Source organism: Neopelma chrysocephalum, unplaced genomic scaffold (genome assembly GCF_003984885.1).
Source record: "Neopelma chrysocephalum unplaced genomic scaffold, ASM398488v2 Primary Assembly neopelma1_59, whole genome shotgun sequence".
In the NCBI taxonomy this organism is placed as follows: Eukaryota; Metazoa; Chordata; class Aves; order Passeriformes; family Pipridae; genus Neopelma; species Neopelma chrysocephalum.
The window spans coordinates 29,691,000-29,710,217 of record NW_020897714.1 but is presented as its reverse complement, the minus strand read 5'-3'; the positions used below and the strand labels follow the sequence as shown (position 1 = coordinate 29,710,217).

The 19,218-nt window shown below is 49.4% G+C and overlaps 2 protein-coding genes and 1 long non-coding RNA gene across 5 annotated transcripts in view; 2 read left to right on the top strand and 1 right to left on the bottom strand.

Moving 5' to 3' along the window:
• LOC113966265 (cat eye syndrome critical region protein 2) overlaps positions 1 to 3,413 on the bottom strand; it is a 101,811-nt gene extending 98,398 nt beyond the window's left edge. The window contains exon 1 of the mRNA XM_027680750.1: positions 3,229 to 3,413. Within this exon, the coding sequence (XP_027536551.1) occupies positions 3,229 to 3,411 (183 nt within the window). The 5' untranslated portion in view covers positions 3,412 to 3,413. The remainder of the gene's footprint in view (positions 1 to 3,228) is intronic.
• Positions 3,414 to 4,295: 882 nt separating this feature from the next.
• The window catches only part of ADA2 (adenosine deaminase 2), a 55,882-nt gene continuing 40,959 nt past the window's right edge, over positions 4,296 to 19,218 (top strand). For 2 of the 3 annotated variants that reach the window (XR_003533757.1, XM_027680746.1), the window contains exons 1-2: positions 4,296 to 4,920; positions 8,289 to 8,471. Coding sequence is in view for 1 of the 3 variants with exons in the window: in XM_027680746.1 (XP_027536547.1) it covers positions 8,398 to 8,471 (74 nt within the window). In the remaining 2 variants the exon portion in view is untranslated. The remainder of the gene's footprint in view (positions 4,921 to 8,288; positions 8,472 to 19,218) is intronic. The other variant, XM_027680749.1, reaches the window with a different exon arrangement.
• LOC113966264 lies at positions 12,162 to 17,250 on the top strand. The gene is made up of 3 exons (XR_003533760.1): positions 12,162 to 12,572; positions 16,137 to 16,213; positions 17,082 to 17,250. It is a non-coding gene; the product is annotated as an uncharacterized LOC113966264 (long non-coding RNA).

The window sequence follows — 19,218 nt, the reverse complement described above, 5'->3', positions numbered from 1 at the left end:
CGATGCTTTCTTTTTGGACACCCCTTCCCTGTAGTCTGTGGCTACGCACCGGTCCAGCAAAAAGAAAAACAAAACATCTGCTTCCCAGGTTTCTGCCATCCAGCTGCGGACGGCACCCCTGCATCTGGAAGCTTCACTTTCTTCTGCGCCAATAAGTAGAGGGTGAAGGGTTTGAATTTGGAAAGGGAGGGGAAAAAAAGAAAAAGAGCTCCATGCTGCCTCCCTGTACTACTAAAGACCCCAAACTTCTCAAATACTATCAGCAAATCTGCTCAGCATGGGAGGGATGGGTCCAGATGGCCTACCATTACAGAGCCTTCCAGCTAGCTATGGACAGACCCACCAGAAGAAAAGAAAAAAAAGAAGGGGGTGGGGAAAGGAGAAAAAAAAATAGCTACACCTTTAAAAAACCAACCAAACAAACCCAAAACAACACAACACCATATTAGAACACAAACATATTGGAAGACCAGTTTCTTTCTGGTTTGGGGATGGCAGAGACTTTAGCAGGGTAACCTTAACCTCATCTGCCTGCTTAAATCAGAGGGAGGGTGAGACCAGGGAATATTTGTTTTACTCAGAATTAAGGTTTGTTTAAAACTTTTGCTTTTTATAAGGATGTTGTAAGAGTTTAGCACCAAACTCCCCACTGGAGATGCACTGGTATCAGAAAAATGGAAAAAAAAGCCACCAACCAGGATTTAAGTTCAGAGGAGCTCAGACCTCCTATGAAGAAGAGAATATCCTCCAAGAAGAGCCAGCTGCATCCAGAGTGAGGCCATCCCTCAGAGATACTGGGCAGGGTCGGACAAACTTCAGCTATGAAGCTTGAGGAGTTTGAGCATGACCATCCTCCAGCTGAAACCATCTGAGCCCAAGATCTCCATTTCTCCTTCCACATACACAGATTCACTCAGAGCACCTGTTTTATTCTGCATCCAAATGGACTGGGGCAGTCACCCCTTGGTTACCCATGAGGGGCAGTAACTTTTGAGGGAAGAAGCACTCACTTCTCAAACTGCTGGTGTTCAGCCACAAGCACACCTCCCCACAATAACCAAAGCTATAGCAAGAAAATATCATTTGCAGATGAGCACAGTTTCAATTTTTGATGGCTGGCTAGTGTTTTATTTCCCCCGAATATGTGCCTTGAGTCTCCCCAAGCCCCTAGAAAAACAGCCACCTCCATTTTATTCAGACACCCCTGAAACTCAAAGCACACCTCAGATGTAGCAGTGAGACAGCCAGAAGGGGCACTGGCATTATTAAGTCCAAAACCGTGGGAGAAGCCTTCTTTATGCTGCCAAATAAAAAAAAAATATCAGAGCAGCACTCTTAGAAAAAAGTGTAAGTTCCATCGCTGGCCACTGGCTTCACACTGTGAACTGTCTGAGCAAGCTCTTTGTGCAAATCCGTTCCCAGATATCCCTGAAACCAGTGATGAGACTGGAACAACTACACCAGGCAAGACGTAACAAGATGGTGAGCTTCAAGGAACAGCAACTTTTGAAACTGCTTGTGCTGGCTGCTCACAACTGTGCCGGGGAAGGAGATTTACTCCACGTGCCTGAAGATGCAGAGTTCTGACAGCCGCATCCGTCCTCGCAGCATCCCGATTTTAACCGCAATTTCCACCGTCCCTCGGACAAACGCCATTCTTTAAAACCCGTTTCTGCCAAGCGCTGCAGGCCATCCACGCGCACGGAGTTTTTTGGCGACGTTTTCGGTGTGCTGCTTCTGCTCTGCAACACCCCCGGCACCAACCCGCGCGCACTCCTCCTCCTCCTCCTCTCGGGCATCCCCCCAAAAAAAGCAAGTTAATTTGTTCCGAGTGATGATGTTAACTCCCCCAGCCTAAGCGTGCTCCGGGAACCAAAGGGGAACCCACATTTACTTCATTTGTGAAGCAAGCCAGATGCTAATTGCCTCCAAAGGTGAAAGGCTAGTGCCTTGGCCCTTTTATCATTGTAAATTCAGGTTCCTTCAAGACTTTGCGCTGCTGGGCCCGGAGAGCCTCCCCCTTTAATGGTTTGGCATCAATAGGAGGGGGAGGGGAGTTCCCTTTCGCAAGAAGTTGCATCATTGAGAGACCTTATCCCCTTTCAAGATTTCGTACCGCATAAGGGATTCCCCCTCTTCAGAAATTCACATCCTGCTCGAGGAGTTTTGCTCTTTAGGGCTTCGCGCATCCCATAGAACTTTTAAGCATCTTTGGAATTCGCATTCACGGGGCAATTACTGTCTTTAAAAAACACACGCCACCACGTTATTCACCCGGTTTATTGCCAACGCGCTGGCAAGAATAGCTTTTCACAGCAAGCACAAAAGATTTCCTACCAGGACACACTTTGCTTGTAACATTTGTGGCCAGCGCACAAAATATTTACGGGACGCTAACTGCGCGCATACAAAAATAAGAATTAAAATAAAATAAACAAATAATAAAAAAAACCCCGACCGACACAGGAAAGTTACAGAGGAAAACGGGTAAGAAGGGTACGAAAGCCGAGCGCGTTCCGTTCCCTCCGTGGGGGACAGGGGCGGTGGTGAAGGCACCGCCGCTTCCCCGGAGGCTCCGCGGAGCCGCACAATGAGCGGAGCCCCGCGGAGCCCTCCGGCCTCGCCGGGATGCGGGAGAAAGGCTCGGCGCGACCCTCCGCGCCCCCCACCCCGCGCCGGCACCGGCCAGGTGGGGACCCACACACCCCCTCCCCAACAAAAGGGGCCGAGTCGTGCACGGGCGGAGCGGGGCTGGGGAATCCCCCCAACAACAGCCGCCGGTACCCTCGGGGGAGGTGGGGGGTCACCGAGCCGGGCCCGCCCCTCGCCGCCACCATTTTGGGCACGGGGGACCCGTGGCCGGCTCCGTCCCCCCGCCACCTTTGTGTGCGGACACCGGCCCGGCCGAACAATGCGGCCCGGCCCCGCTCCGCCCGCGGCCGCCCCCGCCGTGCGCCCTGCAGCCCCCGGACCCGGGGGGCTCCTGCCCCGGGACGGCCGCGCCGAAAGTTTGCGGGCGCTCCCGGGAGCGACGGGGAAGTTGCCGGGTCCGCAGTGAGCGGAGCAGAGACCCCCGCGCTGCACCGCGCCGGGACCCAGCGGCTCGCCGGGGCCACGGGAGCGCCCCCCGCCCCACGGCCGGGATCAGGGAGCGGCGTGCGGGACCCGCCCGGCGGCGGGGGCGCGGACACGGCGGGACGGGGAGCGGCGCCCGCGGGGGGCTCTCACCTCGATCTCGAAGTCGGGCAGGCGGAAGGCGGTGCGGAAGAGCGAGCAAAAGTGCGCGATGGCCGGGACTTCCCACCAGGAGCGGAGCTCGTCCAGCGCCACCGCCGCCGCCTCGGGGCCGCCGGTGCCGGCTACGCTGCCGCCGCCGCCGCCGCCGCAGCCGCCGTCCTCCTCCGGGCACATCTCCCGCGGCCGCCGTCCAGCCCGCTCGGTCGCTGCCTCCCCTCACTCCGCGGGCGGCTGCGTGTGGTGGTGCCGCCGCTCGGCGCTGCGGCTCCGCCCGCCCCCCGGCGCCACACGCCGCTCAGTGGCCGCCCCCCGGCGGCCCCGCGCTGCCCCCTCGCTGCCGCCCGCGCACGGGGCGGCTCAGGGCCGGCGGGGGCGCTGCTGCTGCTGCTGCTGCTGCTGCCGCCGCTGCCGCCGCCGCTGCCCTCCCCTACCGCGGGCGGCCGCCACCGCCGCGCGGGCCCATCATCATCATCCCGCTGCTCCTCATGCTCCCCGCGCCCCGCGGAGGAGCCGCCGGGAACAGATGGGCGCGGGGGGGGTTGGGGGGGGCGCGAGGAGAGGGGCGGGGTCCCGCGCGCGGGATGGGCGTGGCTGTGGGCGGGAGGGCCAATGGGAAGACGGGCCGGGCCGGTGGGCGGGGCGCGGCGGGCCCGGCGGGGCGGGGCGCGGGGAGGGGACAAAAGGCGCGAGGGCGGGGCGCGCGGGGCGGGGCGCGGCCCTGCACGAGGAGGGGGCGGGGCCCCGCGTTCACCACAACAACAGGCCCCCGGCTCCCGGCCGGCCACGCCCACTGGGGCGGGGCTAGCGCGGGGTGGGCGGGGCTGCCGGCTGCTGTGGCACAGCGCGCCGCGGCTCCTCGGCTCCTCGGTTCCCGGTCCCTGTCCCGATCCCGATTCCTTGGCCGGTCACCAGGAATGCCGCGGAGCTTCTGGGACTGGATCCTGCCGCAGCAAAGCAGGGTTTCTGCTCTCACGTTATTCTGCCGCCCGAGCGGCGCTTCTCGAGCTCCGCACGCGGCCGCCACGCGGGAGCCGGACACGCGCCTCCGCCCTGAGGCGCTTCGGTGCCTCATCCCTGCCCCCGGGGCCTCCGTCTGTGCTGGCCCCGAACTGGAGGGAGCTACGCTGCCCTGTTTTGAACTGTATTATGGAAACGTATTCAGCAGCAGATACGTATTAATTACCTTCGTGTGGGATGTCCCTCATGGAGCTTCAGCGAAAACACCAAGCAGCGCTGACTTTGCAGGCTCTCGCTGTGCCACCTCACAACCTCACAGTTTGCTGCCGCAGTCCGGGTCAAAACAGATACAAAGGATCGTTGTACACAGCTGCCTCAGCTTAGGGTCCTACCTCTAGTGAAACCACTGTAAAACTGGTGTTTAAACTCAGTTTAGGATCTCCCTCCCTCCCTCATAATTTTTATACCATTCTCACTTTTTTTAGTGCTTCCTTTCATTCATTCAGTTAACGTTCTCATTTTTAGCTTCTCCCCTTCACACCTTACAATTCCACACCATTTCCAGTGCCATCTCCAACCAGCCAAGGGCGCAGGGCTGCTGCTTGTGTGAATGTGTAGCCCTCGTGTTGCGCTGTGCCATCGCCCACAGCCTGACAGCCCAACCAGGGAAAACTGGGAACAGCTAGTTTAGAGAAGGAACAAATCAAAAGACAGCAGTGTGGCTCGGTAAGAATGAGCAAGCTCTAATTTCATTGCCGTTTTTAATTTTGCGGGATCAAGGGATACCCGGTGAAATTGGAAGGAAGCAAATTTAAAATGGTGCAAGGAAATATTTGTACCATGTGTAATTAACACATGGCATTTGTTACCATGAGGTTTCATTGAGGCCAGGAGATTAGCAGGATTCAGAAAAGGATTAGACATTTATATGGATACCAAGAACATTCATGGTCACATTAGACAGGATATAAATAAATTTTAGAAGGGATATAAACTGTCAGGCTTCAAGGCACAACATAAACACCAACTGATGGTGGGGGATTAGGGAGAAACTTCCCTTGTGGGCAGGTTATTCTATAATTGTCCACTACGGGGTTTCTTGCACCTTTCTTTGAAGTACCAGAGAGTAGCAACTGTTGAAGTGAGAAGGCTGGATTAGGAGGGCCAGTGGGCTGATCTGGTATGGCAACTGCTGTGCTCTACAGAGGGCTGTGAGGGTCGCTTCAGAAATGGAGTAGCAAAAAGGATAAGATATAAGAGGTAGCATCAGGCCCCCTGTATCATTCTTCACACACAGACCTTGCTTTCCTTTGCTGTAAATTTCACACACACAGCACGGATTTCCTAGGCTTTCCCCACCAAGGTTTTTGCCAAAATGTTCACTATTTTTCTAAGCATAGTCTTTGCTTTTTTTTTTCCCCCAAACCTTTTGACTTAGTTAATTTATTGCTTGTTATACTGAAACCCTGTGTTTCAAGGCACAATGACTGCAAGACTTGATCTTGAGCAAGGCAGTATCTGATCTCTTGTGTATTGTGTCTTCTGGCACTGGATTGAACCAGCTCCAGCAGGGTGACTGCCGAGAGAAGAGGGCAAGCTAACTCACAGCACTTTGTCAACATACAGGATCACTATAAAATACCAACAGTTCTGCCTGAGAAATCTCAGGGTGACAAGTCCTCAGACACAGCTTCTTTTGGGGCAGTTACAGAACTCTACAGTATTAGCTAATGCCCAGTTCTTCCATGGAACAAACTTTTTGTCCTCTGGCCATGTAAGGGGAGTTTATGTTGCATTTCTGTCTTGCTCTATGCTGACATTCCTCCCTGAATTCCTGTAATGTCCAGCTGTGGCTTATCTTACTGATGCATCTTTGCTTGTTCTTGACACCAGGTCAAATAGCTTTGTAGTATTCCCGCTCTCTATCCCACTAAGAATTTTGTGGACTTTAATGAAGACTCCGAATCTCTCTTTTTGTCGGAGGAGCTATGGTACCAATTTTGCCTAACTTTTTTTTGAATTAATTTGGCTCCCTCTATCGTCCCCATTATTTCTGTTGGAGTGTGTTTTATATTGTTCTTTTTATGCAAGGATGCTGAGGGCTGCCCACAATCGCTTAAGGTTGCTTCACTTTGCTCTAGATTCTTACACTGCTCTTAAATCACTTCTTTAGATTTATTACTCCAGCACAAAAATCTCTGCTCTCCTGCTGCTGTTCAACAGTAGGCAAAGACTTGGTGAATACAATATGGCATTTCCTTTTCTTTGATCCATGTGCTTCTTTCCTTCCAAGCTACCTTTGGTTACGAGTTTCCTGTTCATAACTAACAAAACCAAAGCCTGCTCTGACCAGTGTCCTTTCCCAGTATGCTATATTCTTCATCTTTTTTTGGCTGGATCATCTTATTTTTTCTAGGTTGTTGGTAATACTTCCCCTACCACTGATTTTTCAGTTCAATTACCAAACCTGGCTGCTCACTGCCCTCCATACTTACACTCCTCCCTTACTTTCTGCACTTTTTCTCTTCCTTTCTTCCCAAACTGGCTGCGGATTGAGTCCTTCTACCATGTAGAGCCACACTGAGAAAGAACTCTGATTGTCCTGATGAACCAAATCAAAGCCTCTTGTTTTTGTTGTTCCAGGTAATCTCTGGGTTTCTGAGCTCATTTTCTTGAGAAAAAAAAAAAGCCAAATTCAAAATGCCAAATGCAAATAAAAAGGTTGTAGAGATGTAGGGACTGCATATCTCCACTCCTATATGACAAATCATTTCACCTCGGAACAGAAGGAAGGGAGGAATGCTTTCCACTTTCTTCAGAGACACCTGCCACCTGTCCCTGATTTAAAGCTTAAATGTAATATTAGGTTAATGACAGGTAGATCTCTTGCAGCCATGTCTGAAAGAGGATGGATTACTGACAGGTACAGGTCAGTTCCTCAGTTTCTCACCAGCTGAATTGATATTATCATTAATAAGGATCTTTTTAAAAAAATTTCTTAACTTCCCTTGTGTTTCCACATCATGGCTTTAAGCTAAAGTCTGACTGACTAGGTTTCTGTAAACTAGGTACAGGAGACCTGCAATCTTCCCTCATAAGGACTCAAAAGCACTTGCAGAAGTGCTTTTGAATAAACCTCAGATTCTGTTCTCACTGGCAGCACATTCTCAGGAGGACGGGGCTTTGGGAGGTTCAAGTTTTCCTAATTCATGGAAAATGATTTAAGAATAGATGAAACCCAACATTTCTTCAAAACAGAACCTTTGTGTTTCTCTGTGTGAATTGCTTCATCTCCCTGTTGTAGCATGTCTGAATTTTATTGCTCCCCTTTTTGTGTTGACCTCCCTCAATAATCTAGCACCAGCAAACCTCACTGCCTTTGCTTCTTTCTGCTTTCTGAGTTATGAAGTAGATGACAGGTGTGATTTAGCTTCCTACTTTCACCCCAGGCCACTTCTACCTTCTAGGACTCTTCATATTTTGATCCATCTTCAAGTTCCTTGTTCCCTGTTCAAGGCCTCCTGAGAAAAGAGATGGTGTGGTTTACATATCACAGTGGAAAAGCCTTCCTGAACAGAGCAAAGATTGGAGTCAAGTACTTAGTGTTGGGGGTCTGGCTTTAATCCCTTGATCTGCTTTTCCAACTCAGACAACAAATCAAGGAAACTGAGGCACATACAGTGAAAATGGGGGCACAGATTTCTCTGGGTAGTGGTGGGACTGGGGTCGTGGAGGCAGCCAGAGGGATCACAGAAGAAGTGTGGCAGCAGGTGAGAAACTTTGCTTCCTGTAACTAAACCAGGAGAGTCGAGAGAAGAAAGCCATGTTGCATTTTGATAATTCTTTATTTTGCGCCACTAGTTATGATTTTACTGGTAGGGAAAGCAGCGGCACACAAGAGGCTGAAATAAGAGACATGAAAGCCAATAGGAGTGGTTGAAGGACAACAAAATAGATCTGAAATAGAAGACATTGGTGTCGTCAAGAGACTGTGTAGGATGAGAGAGACACAAGGGAAGCAGGGGATGAGAGAAACTGGTAAATACTGTGAGAGGTGGGAAGTGAAGTAAATACATCTCCTTTCTAATTGGCAGGGAGTAAGGAAAAGTTTGTCGTGACAAACACTTGCGGAGTAGAAGGAGCAGGAATGCTGTGAGGAGTAGAGAGAAAGAGCTGTGAGCAGCTGAGAGAGAGAGTAAAGTCATGGAGGAAGAAGCTGAATGCAGAAAGATGAAGAAATGCCCAATGAAGGCAAGGTCAAACAGGAGGTTCTGCTGGTGAGTGGGATGATGCAGGGTTGAATAAGAAGGTGTGATGAGGAAGGTAGAAAATATGGGATCTAAGCAGCCTAACAAGGTGAAAATTTAAGTTATCCAGAGGAAAGATAAGGGAGTCAATGAAAAGGAGAGCCAATTGTTAAGGTAGAAAATGAATGGAGTGCGCAGGCAGCTGCTAATTGGGGGCACGAGAGAGCACAGGGTCTGCCTGGGCAGTGCGAGAAAGTGTGGGAGGCAGGAATTGGAAACTGAAGGAGAACAAGAGAAAACTGGCATTCCCACTTGTTTTTTTTGCCACTGTGATGCAGTGAACCAGCTTGCACAGGTCTGTTGCTCAAGTTGGATATACGGTATCAGTACAGCTACATTTAAACTTTAGCTAACTCAAGCAGGGCTTCAGATTTAGCTAAGACACAAACACTTCTCTGTAGCTTTGAGTTAGCAGAAGGTTTTCCATGATTTCTGCAGCCTGCTTGAGGCTTATCTGCTGAAGAGCCTGTTGCTTGGTCAGAATGTATTCTCCAGCTCTTCACGTGCAGGCCCAGCTGCTATGCCTTGGAGGGTGCAACTGCAAAAGTGCCACGCAGTATTTGTTTTGTCTCCTGGATGTACACATTTAATTTGCTCAATGTACAAGATAACGTGAAAGCAGTCACTCCAAAGAACCTGGCCTAGCATCTGAAAAACTGATTGATGCTCTTTGTAACAACCCAGATATTTACTTCACAACGCCATTTGCAGCTGAGCAAACCATTGGAAAGTAGAAGCGATTTCACATTATTGAAGTGTAGCCACACTTTCCATGAAGCATAACAGCAGTTACACACATCACCATCGGTTTAGGCAGAAAATCAGCAACATCGTGCCTTTTTAGCTTGCATTCACTCTCTTAGTCACAAAGCATCTACCTACTGGGAATTTGGCTGGCACTGATGTGGCAAAGCACCCTCCATCATGGCTCCTCTCCTGTGTGCTTTGCTGAACTACATATCAAACCAACAGATCTAAGCCTTAGATCTACACGGATTTTCTGCCCCTAATCCATTGGGGCTGAAAACCACAGGTTGTAACTTGATGTTTTATCCCCTAGAGAGCAATCAACAGGCGAACAATAATTTGTGGCAACGGATTTGAAGCCAGGGAATCTGGATCTTTCTGAGTCTTCCCTAAAGAGTAGCACTGAGAGGGGCCCACGGCGTACGGGTTTGTTTGTGGTCAGCCATGCTCACAGCTGCTGCTGAGCACCGGCCTGTACATCTGGCAGAGAGACAAGTCAGACAGGGACTGGCTTGAATGGCTACAAAACAAGATGGGGAGCTAGTGATCTGCCCTAGAAACCTCGGCGGGAAGCAGAGCGAAGAGACACACAAACCCCAGTGCTTTTATGTCTTTCCAGGTCTGTTGTCTCTACTTCTGCTGCCCACAGCTATTCCACAGGCAGCAGTGCTACGGCAGAAACAAAGAGATACTTTAATTGTTTCCAGACCAGCAGTTAGCAATGGTGCTGATACGTGTACCCTGCGCTCTGGTACTGGTTCCTGTAGGCTGCCTCCGAACACCCAGGGAGAGGCTCATTGGGATTCACCACCCCAGCCTAAGCTTATTCGGCTCAGGTGCAGCGTGCTGGGGAGGCAAGGCACTCACAGGCAAAGAGAGCAGCCCCAGATGAAATGCAGAGGATGCTCCACAGCAGGGCAGTGCTCCATGCATAGAGGAGCTCCTCATCAGTCACTCCAGGAGAGAAAAACTATATTCCTTGAGGGGAATTAAAAGACCATTTTGCTTACAAGCCATAATGATTCAGTTCTCTGTTCAACACCTTCTTAGATGGGGATTAGAGATATCAAAGCAGAGCTGGCAGTGCAGCTGAAATTTTCTTTGTTGTAACCAGCCTTCTGTAGCCTGGACCTAAAGACATGAGGGAAAGCTTGATTTCTCATCTAAAGCTGCTGATCTCACACGCTCCGAGAAGTGCTGAGTACCTATTGCACAGAGCAAGACGGTTCCTGTTCAGCACTGGTGCCAAAGCTGTGCTCCCAACGGAGGTTTCTGGGCCAGATTCAGGGTTGACGTAAACCACTAAGCCCATCCAAATTACAAAATGGGATGGCTGTGTGCATACCAATTCTCACAGCTGCGGGGGGGCTGGAAAGGCAAAACCCGTGGTGGTTTAGGCTAAGGCAGACCTTCCCAACACTTCATTTGACACCCACCTGTTAGTTGCTTTTCCTGCTATGCTACTTCTGTGGTGAGTGCAACTCCCCAGCGCTAACTTGTTATGACCTCACCAGCATCCATTTCCAACCTCACCGATACCTCCACTTATTGCTGCCACATTTGGCTAGGGAGATATTCAAATCCCACTCCTTCCATAGCAGTCAGCAGAAATTAAAAGTAATTTATTTCTAAGTCTTGCTAAGAATGGGATACGAGGTTACACTGATCCATGACTCTAGAAATTAGGTAGAGCCTCATGGAGGGCTGAGCAGCCATCCAAACATTAGCAGAACTGAGTCGTGGTTCCAGCTCTTCCCCTGAATTGCTCTGTGCCTTTGAGTAAATCAATTTATATATTTTTCCTCATCTATAAAATGAGAACGGTCGTATTTAGATACCTCAGGGAAGTTGTGAGGCTTAATTAGTTAATGTTAGTGCCTTGTCAGTTCTCATTACCACGGTATCTCCATGTTTATTGCTTTGAAATTGTAAAATGCTACTTACATGCTAAACATTATTATTTAGATGAGGTGGAGCGACTTAATCCAGTTTCTCTGTAAATACCAAAGGCAGAGAGTCGACATTCCTGGTATTGGCATTGGTATGAGGTCTGCCCTACTTGTAGAAAAGTCCCTCTGACATGTAACAAAACTGATTTATTTCCAGATTCCTGATGTAGCTGTTCTTGAAACAGTTAAACTGAATTTTTACTGGTTTACCTCTTTTAGTATGTGTAATTAAGTTCACTCAGAACAAACACAATTTAAACTGTTTAGACACAAGGTTCGTTCCAGTGCAAGGAAAACAGCTAGGATCGCTTCCTCTGGCATAAATAATCCAGGCAGGTCTCAATCAGAACAAGGTCCATGAAAGACTTTCAGAACCTGTCAAGTCACTCAGAGAAAAATGATTGTAGGCAGATCAAAATGGGGAATGGCTGTCAGATTCATGGATTGAAGGGATTTTAGATGCCCAGACTCAAAGGAAAAGAGCTAGTGACTAATCTGATTAGTCATCTCCAAACCTTTCCTAGAACAGTCCTGCTTGTAACTGAGGAGTTTTGAGATACTCAGCTTTTCCTGACACCACTTAAGGGAAAGCTCCACAGGAGCACAGCCTTGACCTTGGTGGCTATTAGAACAGACCTGGCAGCAGGACCAGGGGGCTTGGGATACTGGTATGGTTTTGCAGGTGCTTGTGCAAGGTGTTGTCTCCAATCACCATGAAAACCAATGTTCTAAAGCTGTCCAAAGGATCGCTTGCTGGACATGATTTGCATGGCAGTGGTCTCCTTACTCCTGAAATAACTGTCTGCTGGAAAGTAACCCTGCCTGGCAGATAGAGCCCTTGTGTCCTCCACAGCAGCTCCACTGTTCAGAGGCTTTCAGAGGTGTGGACTTAGGCCATGTGATGTATTTCAAACAGGCCACACGATGACAACGGCTGGTCACCTCTCTTGGTCACTAGTCCAGTTGAACAGCAGTGTAGAAGTAAAAAGAAAAGACCTGCTTGTGCCATTAGTGGCACCGTCATCCACTGACTCTTTCAGCTGTTTCTCTTTTACCACCTCTCAGCAAACACTTGCGGCTCAGCTCCAGGGGTTCCCATGCTGATAGGATGTCAATAAAACCTGCTAGCACTCCTTGGAGTTAGGCAGGAGGGATGCCGTAGGCTCCTGAACGGAGATTTGATAAATGGATCACAGTCTTGCCCAGAAGAACCTTCTGTCCCCAGCTCCCCAAACAGCTCTGCCAATGTACCTCTGCTTTCCCCTGAGTTCAAGATGAGGATCCTGCTGCAAACCACCTGCCTGTGGTGGAACAGTTGCTCCTGTGGAGGCACCTGAGTAGTTTTAAACCTGTGACTTGATAAAAATACAAGTAGGTGTGTAGTGGAGAAAGGCCTGCATTGGCAGGGAGGAGGGCCAGCTGATTTATTCTTTCTTCTGCACTTAATAGCTTTTGAGTTTTGGGATTCCCACAACCAGGCTTCCTGGTTCACCTTCATGTCTAAGCCTCATTTTCCTGCTGAGAAGCAAGGGATGTATGCCAGCAGCTCTATCTGTCTGCCCCAGCCCCCAAGATGCTCTCTGCCCTGCTACATCATGGCATCAAAAAACCCAACCACTTGATCACCCAGATCAACAGTATCATTTGCAAAAGCACTTGCCACCCAACCATCCTGCCAGTTATCTGAGTGGCCATCTTTGCGTTGTCTTTTCCCAGGGGCCACTCCCAGCAATATGCAGACAAAATGGGTAACTTTGCTGGAAGCTGTGGGGATGACCCCACTTTATGCTCTGGGAGAGGGCAGAATCTGCCCCCAAGCCCCAAAACGTGGCAGGAAAGCTTTGATTTATACATCTAGACAAAGCCCCACAGGGAACTGCCGTATGGAAATAAAACCCATTATGCTTTACAATTAGAGAGGGAAAAGGCTTGGGGTTAAAATATGAAGTGGTCAAGCTATTAACCTTCTCATTTAGAATGAATGGTCACTAAATTATGGGGCACATCTCCTTCCTCCTCCTCCAAAGAATGGGCCTTAGGAGGAGTGGCTGAGGGAGCTGGGGTTGCTTAGCTTGGAGAAAAGAACACTCACTGGGACCGAATCACTCTCAAAAACTACCTGAAAGAGAGTGTTGGTCTCTTTTTCCAGGTAACAAGTCATAGGACAAGAGGAAATGGCCTCAAGTTGTGCCATGAGAGGTTTAGATTGGATATTAGGAGAAATTTCTTACAATTTCTTACAAATTTCTTTACAACCAAAGGGTTGTAAAGCACTGGAAAAGACTGCCCAGGGAAGTGATTGTGCCACCTACACTGGAGGTGTTTAAAAGACTGTAGATGTGGCACTAGGGACATGATTCAGTGATGAGCTTGGCAGTGCTGGGTAATGGCAACTGATGATCTTAAAGGTCTTTTCCAACCTAAATGATACTGCTCCTTTACGTGAACAAGCAATAAAGCATAATTAATCCAGCTCTGAAAATATGATCAAATACCACCAGTGAGTCACAGCTGAGCCTGAGGGGGTTAAGGAACTTAAATCAGAGAGCCAGCACATCAGGCAAATAACAAATCCTCCTACCACCTCCTGTCACCACGAACACCCAGCTAGGGCTGTTCCCACCAGTGACATGAAGTGTGCTACCTTACGTGGACTCCATGGGGGGAAAGAACAGTTTATGTAAGCTCTTGTAAGGTGGACAGACTCTGTAAGGGATGGGATGGCCTCCATGGGAGACCCAGGAGAGCACAGGAAGCACATCCAGTGCCAGTAGAATTCCCTCTGGGTCACAGTGCTGGGGGGGCGGACAGGGGAGGAGGCAGGTGTGTGTTTGGAGAGGGAAAGGGATGGAGTTTCCAGAGATCCTATCTTTTAAGATGTAATATTGCATATAGGTTCTAGCCAATCCTGGGGGTTAAAAATCCCCTGGTAGTGTTTGGGCACATGTGCTCTGGGTACATTGTAAACTGAGCAGTTGCATTTTGCTGATCTTAGACCAATTCCAGACAACTTCAGCTGGAAGAAAAATTAATCTTCCCCCTCATTGGTAAAATGTGCCCTGCTGTGGACAGTCTATGCTAAAGGCAGCTGGACTGCTGGGAGGAAGAAAAATGGCTTGTTAGTACATACTGCAGAGATACTTTTGGATGGAACATGTTTCGTACTTTTGATCAGTGGTCAGAGAGGATAGGGGAAAGTCTGCAGAGACAAGATGGGTCCTGCAAGCCCCCCCAGGGAAGTGGCAGCACACAGCTCTGATGTCCCAAGATGAATAGATGGGGTAGATCACCTTGTCCTGAGCCACTTGGCTTCCAACACCCGCTCTTTCTCAAACCCACTGGTTAGGCACATGAGAAAACCTCACCAGCATGAGGGAGATGTGCTCTCTCACTCACCTTGTATGAGAGATTTGTGACATAAAATTCACACACCACAAGACCAGAGCCATCCTGCTGCTTCTCTGAGCAAGACCCTACGAAAAGCAGAGAAACAAAAGCCATGCTTCTTCTGCAGGGTATCATCTGTCAAGAAGCATTGCTTAGCTGCCAGCCATACTTCATGTTTAAGTCCCCTGCTCTTTGATCTGGGGGTTGTGAAGAGGCAGGAGCTGGGCAGGCATTTTTTGGATGCACATATTGAGCCATACCCCACTCAGGCACCTCCTGCCAAACATTTGTGTGCATTCAGAGTGAAGCAGGGTAGGGAGCATGTCTCCAAGCCAGCACATGTAGAGCAGCAGAGAAGAGGCAGCAGTGTAGGCTTCAGCACGAGCTGGACCAGCCCACTCAAGTATGAATTTGGTTTATCAGCAATAAGTATCCACACTCCTGTTAGCACTTGGCTGGCGAGCTGGTGTGGGTGTGTCTGTCCTTGCCAGAGTGACTCTCATCTGCCTGTGTCCTGGTCACCAGTCTTCAACGGCCCAAGGGCACAAGCAGTAACAACACTCTGCTCTGCTGCCTTTGTTGGAAGTGGGAACAAAGCCAGTGGAGGATAAAGCATTGCTCATTGCAAACACCTGCAGACCTGATTTTTTTGTGGGACCTATTAAACGAGCTTTTCGGTTTGGGATCACATGATATACAAGTTTTTGGGTGTTCTCTTGTTTAAGCTTGTAAGTAGCCATTGCATGCTGCAGGAGTGAGCCCTCTTCCCAGCTCACCACCTCTCCAGGTCCATCAGCCAGTCCACTGGCAGATAACATCTGACTGTGGCTTGTACTCTACTGCCAGCCCTGTGGCCACCACTACCAGATGGCCAGGAGCTCTAGACTGAGGCCTAAATGATTACTGGTTCTGTCCTCTCCAAAGGGGACCCCAAAAGGCCACCATTTCCTGGAGCATCTCCTTGCTTTGAGAGGCAAAACTTCAGTACTTTTGGTTTTTTCTCCTCTCCTCTCTTTCTAATGTAAGTTAGAGTCTCTAAATACCCATCACAACTCTACCTTCATCTTACCAAGGCATGGCTTTTCTCAACTGATTTTTCTTTTCCATAAGAGAGGGTTACCATTTGTCTGAACTAGCATCATAGGAGTCAAGTTGAAAGCAAAACCAAGCAAATATTCATTTAGCAAAACATTCAGATACCATTACAACAGCAATATTAAATATAAACCAAACTGACAACCAAAATTCCCCTGCAGTCTTTCCAACCTCAACTTTGAAAACCATGCTGAGGAAGATTAAGAAACAGAAAGAAAACTTGAAATAAAAGAGAAACCAGCCAAACTAAATCCTTTGATCCCACTGAGAAAAAGATACAGGAGGGAAAGAGCTAGCATAAATAGTAACCCTTTATTTTTTTTTTTGCTTCACTGCTGTTAGTAGCAGTGATCACTATGCCTCAAGATCCTTGTCTGTGAAATGGAGATGTTAATATATAGTTGTAGCTATATGCAATTTTATGCAATCTGTTAAATGCCCTTAATGCTATAGGCAGAAGGCCATGGAGGGAGGCAACAAGTGCTGTAATGAACTGCCAGATATGTCACTGTTCACTACAAGATCTGCTTAACTGTGAGTTACAGACTCCATATCACTCATAGCCATGCTTTGGCTTTATTGCCTCCCTTGATAGCCTGCGTGGTCAGGGTAGGCAAGACATTCCTATGGTGTTAATAATGTGAGGAGGCCTGCGTGTGCATGAGCACGTACCTGTGTATCTACACACGAAGCCCGTGTAGACTAATCCTTTTTAAACCTTTCTGCTTAGGGAACTGCATGGAAATCTCAAAGCTGCTGAGTGAGGAGCTTTCCAGCATCTCGGGCCAACTGTTTGGCCCTTCACCTGAAGTGGCATGAGAGAGGGCAGGGTTTGGGGAGGAATGGTTTTCCTGCTGGCTATACCCAGGCAGCCACTAGGTACCTCAGGCTGATGGCTGTCAGCCTCTTACATCTATTCCTGGTGTCTCCATACTTGTGATTAATGCCTGTTGAGAAATGATTCTCAGAAAAAAAGGGTCTGTGAGCAGTGGCCAGGCGGTGACTTGTGGTCACTGGTCCCTGACTGGTTTCGTGGCTCATGCCGTACTATCATTTGTGTGGCCTGCCTTGGGAAACTCAGGGGGGTTCTCTAACTGCTGCCCTGATTGCAAATGATGAACAAGAGGCAGAATAGCACATTTTTGGTATACCGAGTATAATTCCCAATCCCAAAAGAGGTCTTTCATGCCAGGCTCAACTGCTGGCCCTCTCTGCCCCAGATTTCATCCCACCTGTGGGGTGGGGGATGCAGAGTAAGGCAGGACTTTTCTGCAGCTCCAAGATTCAGTCAGAGTCAAGAAGTATTTTAAGCACTCCCCATCCCTTTCCTGCTGCAGCTGCTGTGCCCCATGCTGTTTCTTTGTAACAGAGAGAGAAGGACAGAGGCATATTTTCTTTTCAGCACTTACCGCCGCTCAGAGATCTTCACCATCTCCTGCCTGCAGGCAGAGCAGATGCTCCTATTCCTCTCTTGTCCTTTCCCAGAGAGATGCCTTCTATGGTTTTGCACCAATTTCCCAAAAATAATAATGAACTTTACTGAACAAGGAGCCACACACTTATTTCTATTCTAAAACTTACTCCACCTGCCCATTTTGGGTGAATCCAGCCTGTAAGTGTCTTTACTTAAAGGCTACAAACAGCCTCAGACAGTGATTGATTCATCCCACGTGTGTGTTGTACTTGTCACCCTGGGCTCTAGACTAGGGCCAGATGCACAACCACAGCTGAAAAAAAACCCTGATCTGTGGAAAAACTTTGATTTAGAAGGAGAGAAATAGTTGTATGATAGCACAGGGAATAGTTTTGGTATTCACTTATCCCTTATGCTGTAACTTTAGCAAAAAACACATGTAATTTTTTTAATTAAGGTGGCAGCTGGTGCTGCTTAGGTCTTTGAAGTTATGGCTATTACACAGCAGATCAGTGTCAAACCAAACTCTGTCACTGCACTCATACCTATCATGCCAGAGTCTCCCTCTATTCCCACACAAATATACTCTGGGAGATACTACCTGCAAAGCACTCACAGCACAAGAGCAGCTAAAATTGCAGTGGTGTGCTTTCTGGTGCTTTAACAAACATTTGCCCCTCCCAAAGTTCCCTTCAAAATCTGCAGCTGATAACCCTTCCCTGGGAGAGACTGGACTCTGCAGAGGAGCACTGTCAGCACATCCAACCTCCTTGCACTGACATCCCTCCCAGCACCACTACCCAAAGGCACCCTGCTCCAGGGCCCTGCTGCCAGGACAGGCAGCCATAGGGAGCAAATCTGCCTCTCACCTATTTATTCTGGAGCCATGTGGGGGTTAATGCTCCCTTTCCCAATTGCAGAGTGACCCAGGTGGGGCTAATGAGTGCTTGCCTTGCTTAGCTAATTAGAGGCGCTGAGAGCAGCAGGCTGCAGTTCTGGGCTGGGGCACTTGCAGAGGGAATATAGTGTGTAGGTTTTATTTCCAGCTTTTTTTTTTTTTGTCAAATAAAAACCTCTGGCAGGATAGCACAGCACAGATGGGAAAGAGCAAGGAGATGAGGCTCCCTTCTCACCCTCCCTCTTCTAATCTGCATTATTCTGGGGTATGAGAAGGAGGCGGGAGCAAAAGATAAGGAAGGCTAGACCATTTGTTCCCCTTCAAAGATAGAGTTTCAGTATCTGATCTAAATGAGCATAGTCCTACGAAGCCCAGCCTAGGCCTGTCCACTTCCACGACTCACCCCTCTCAAGGTGCCCACCATCTCTGTGGAGTCCAGCAGAGCATGGCACGTGAAGCTCAGGCTTTGTGTGGGACACTTGTGGACTCCAAAGTGCTCTGCAGTGCAGTCAGAGAGGGCTTTGCCCTCCCTCCCTGCCGTTTCCCCATGAGTGTAGCTGCCCAAGGTTGCTGAAGGAGAGCCTTCCCTCTCAGAAACGGTGGGAGAAACTGAGGAAGCTTTAATACGGCTGCTGGGCTCGACAGTCCTGCCCCGGCCTCTCCCGTTTGCACATTCCAGAGGTTTTGCCGCCGGGGTGCAAGACCCCGGACAGACAGACAGTGTGCACTGACAGCCAGTGCTGCTGCCTGCCACTCCCACCCTATGACAGCAGAGCAGAGGCTGGGAGTGGGGGACGGTCACCGGTGGGGGGGGTCTGTGGCACGGACAGTTTCCACTTGAGCTGAAAGCCGCCTGTTTGGGAAGGTTTGGGGTGCAGAAGCCCAGGTTAAGGGGCAGTGCTTCTCAGGGAGGTCATGGCCAGAGCTGCTAAGGCTGCTCCTTGCCAACCCGCATGTGGCAGCAGGCTGGCCAGCACATGACAGCTTGAAGGGATCTGGATTTTATTACAACATCACCTCTACCATAACACACCCAGAGAAGGCCCTCAGCTGCTGATGAGCCTGCCCTGTGCTCGCAGGCTTGACCTCGAAAAGTTGTGGTCTGAGCTCTCTTTTCCTTGCCTGCCCAGCCCTTTACACAGAAATTGCAGCTGCTGCTGAAAGGTGCTCATTTTTCGTCTCACTCTTGCAAGCTGCATTTCCCTTGCCTCTATCTAGCTGTTATGT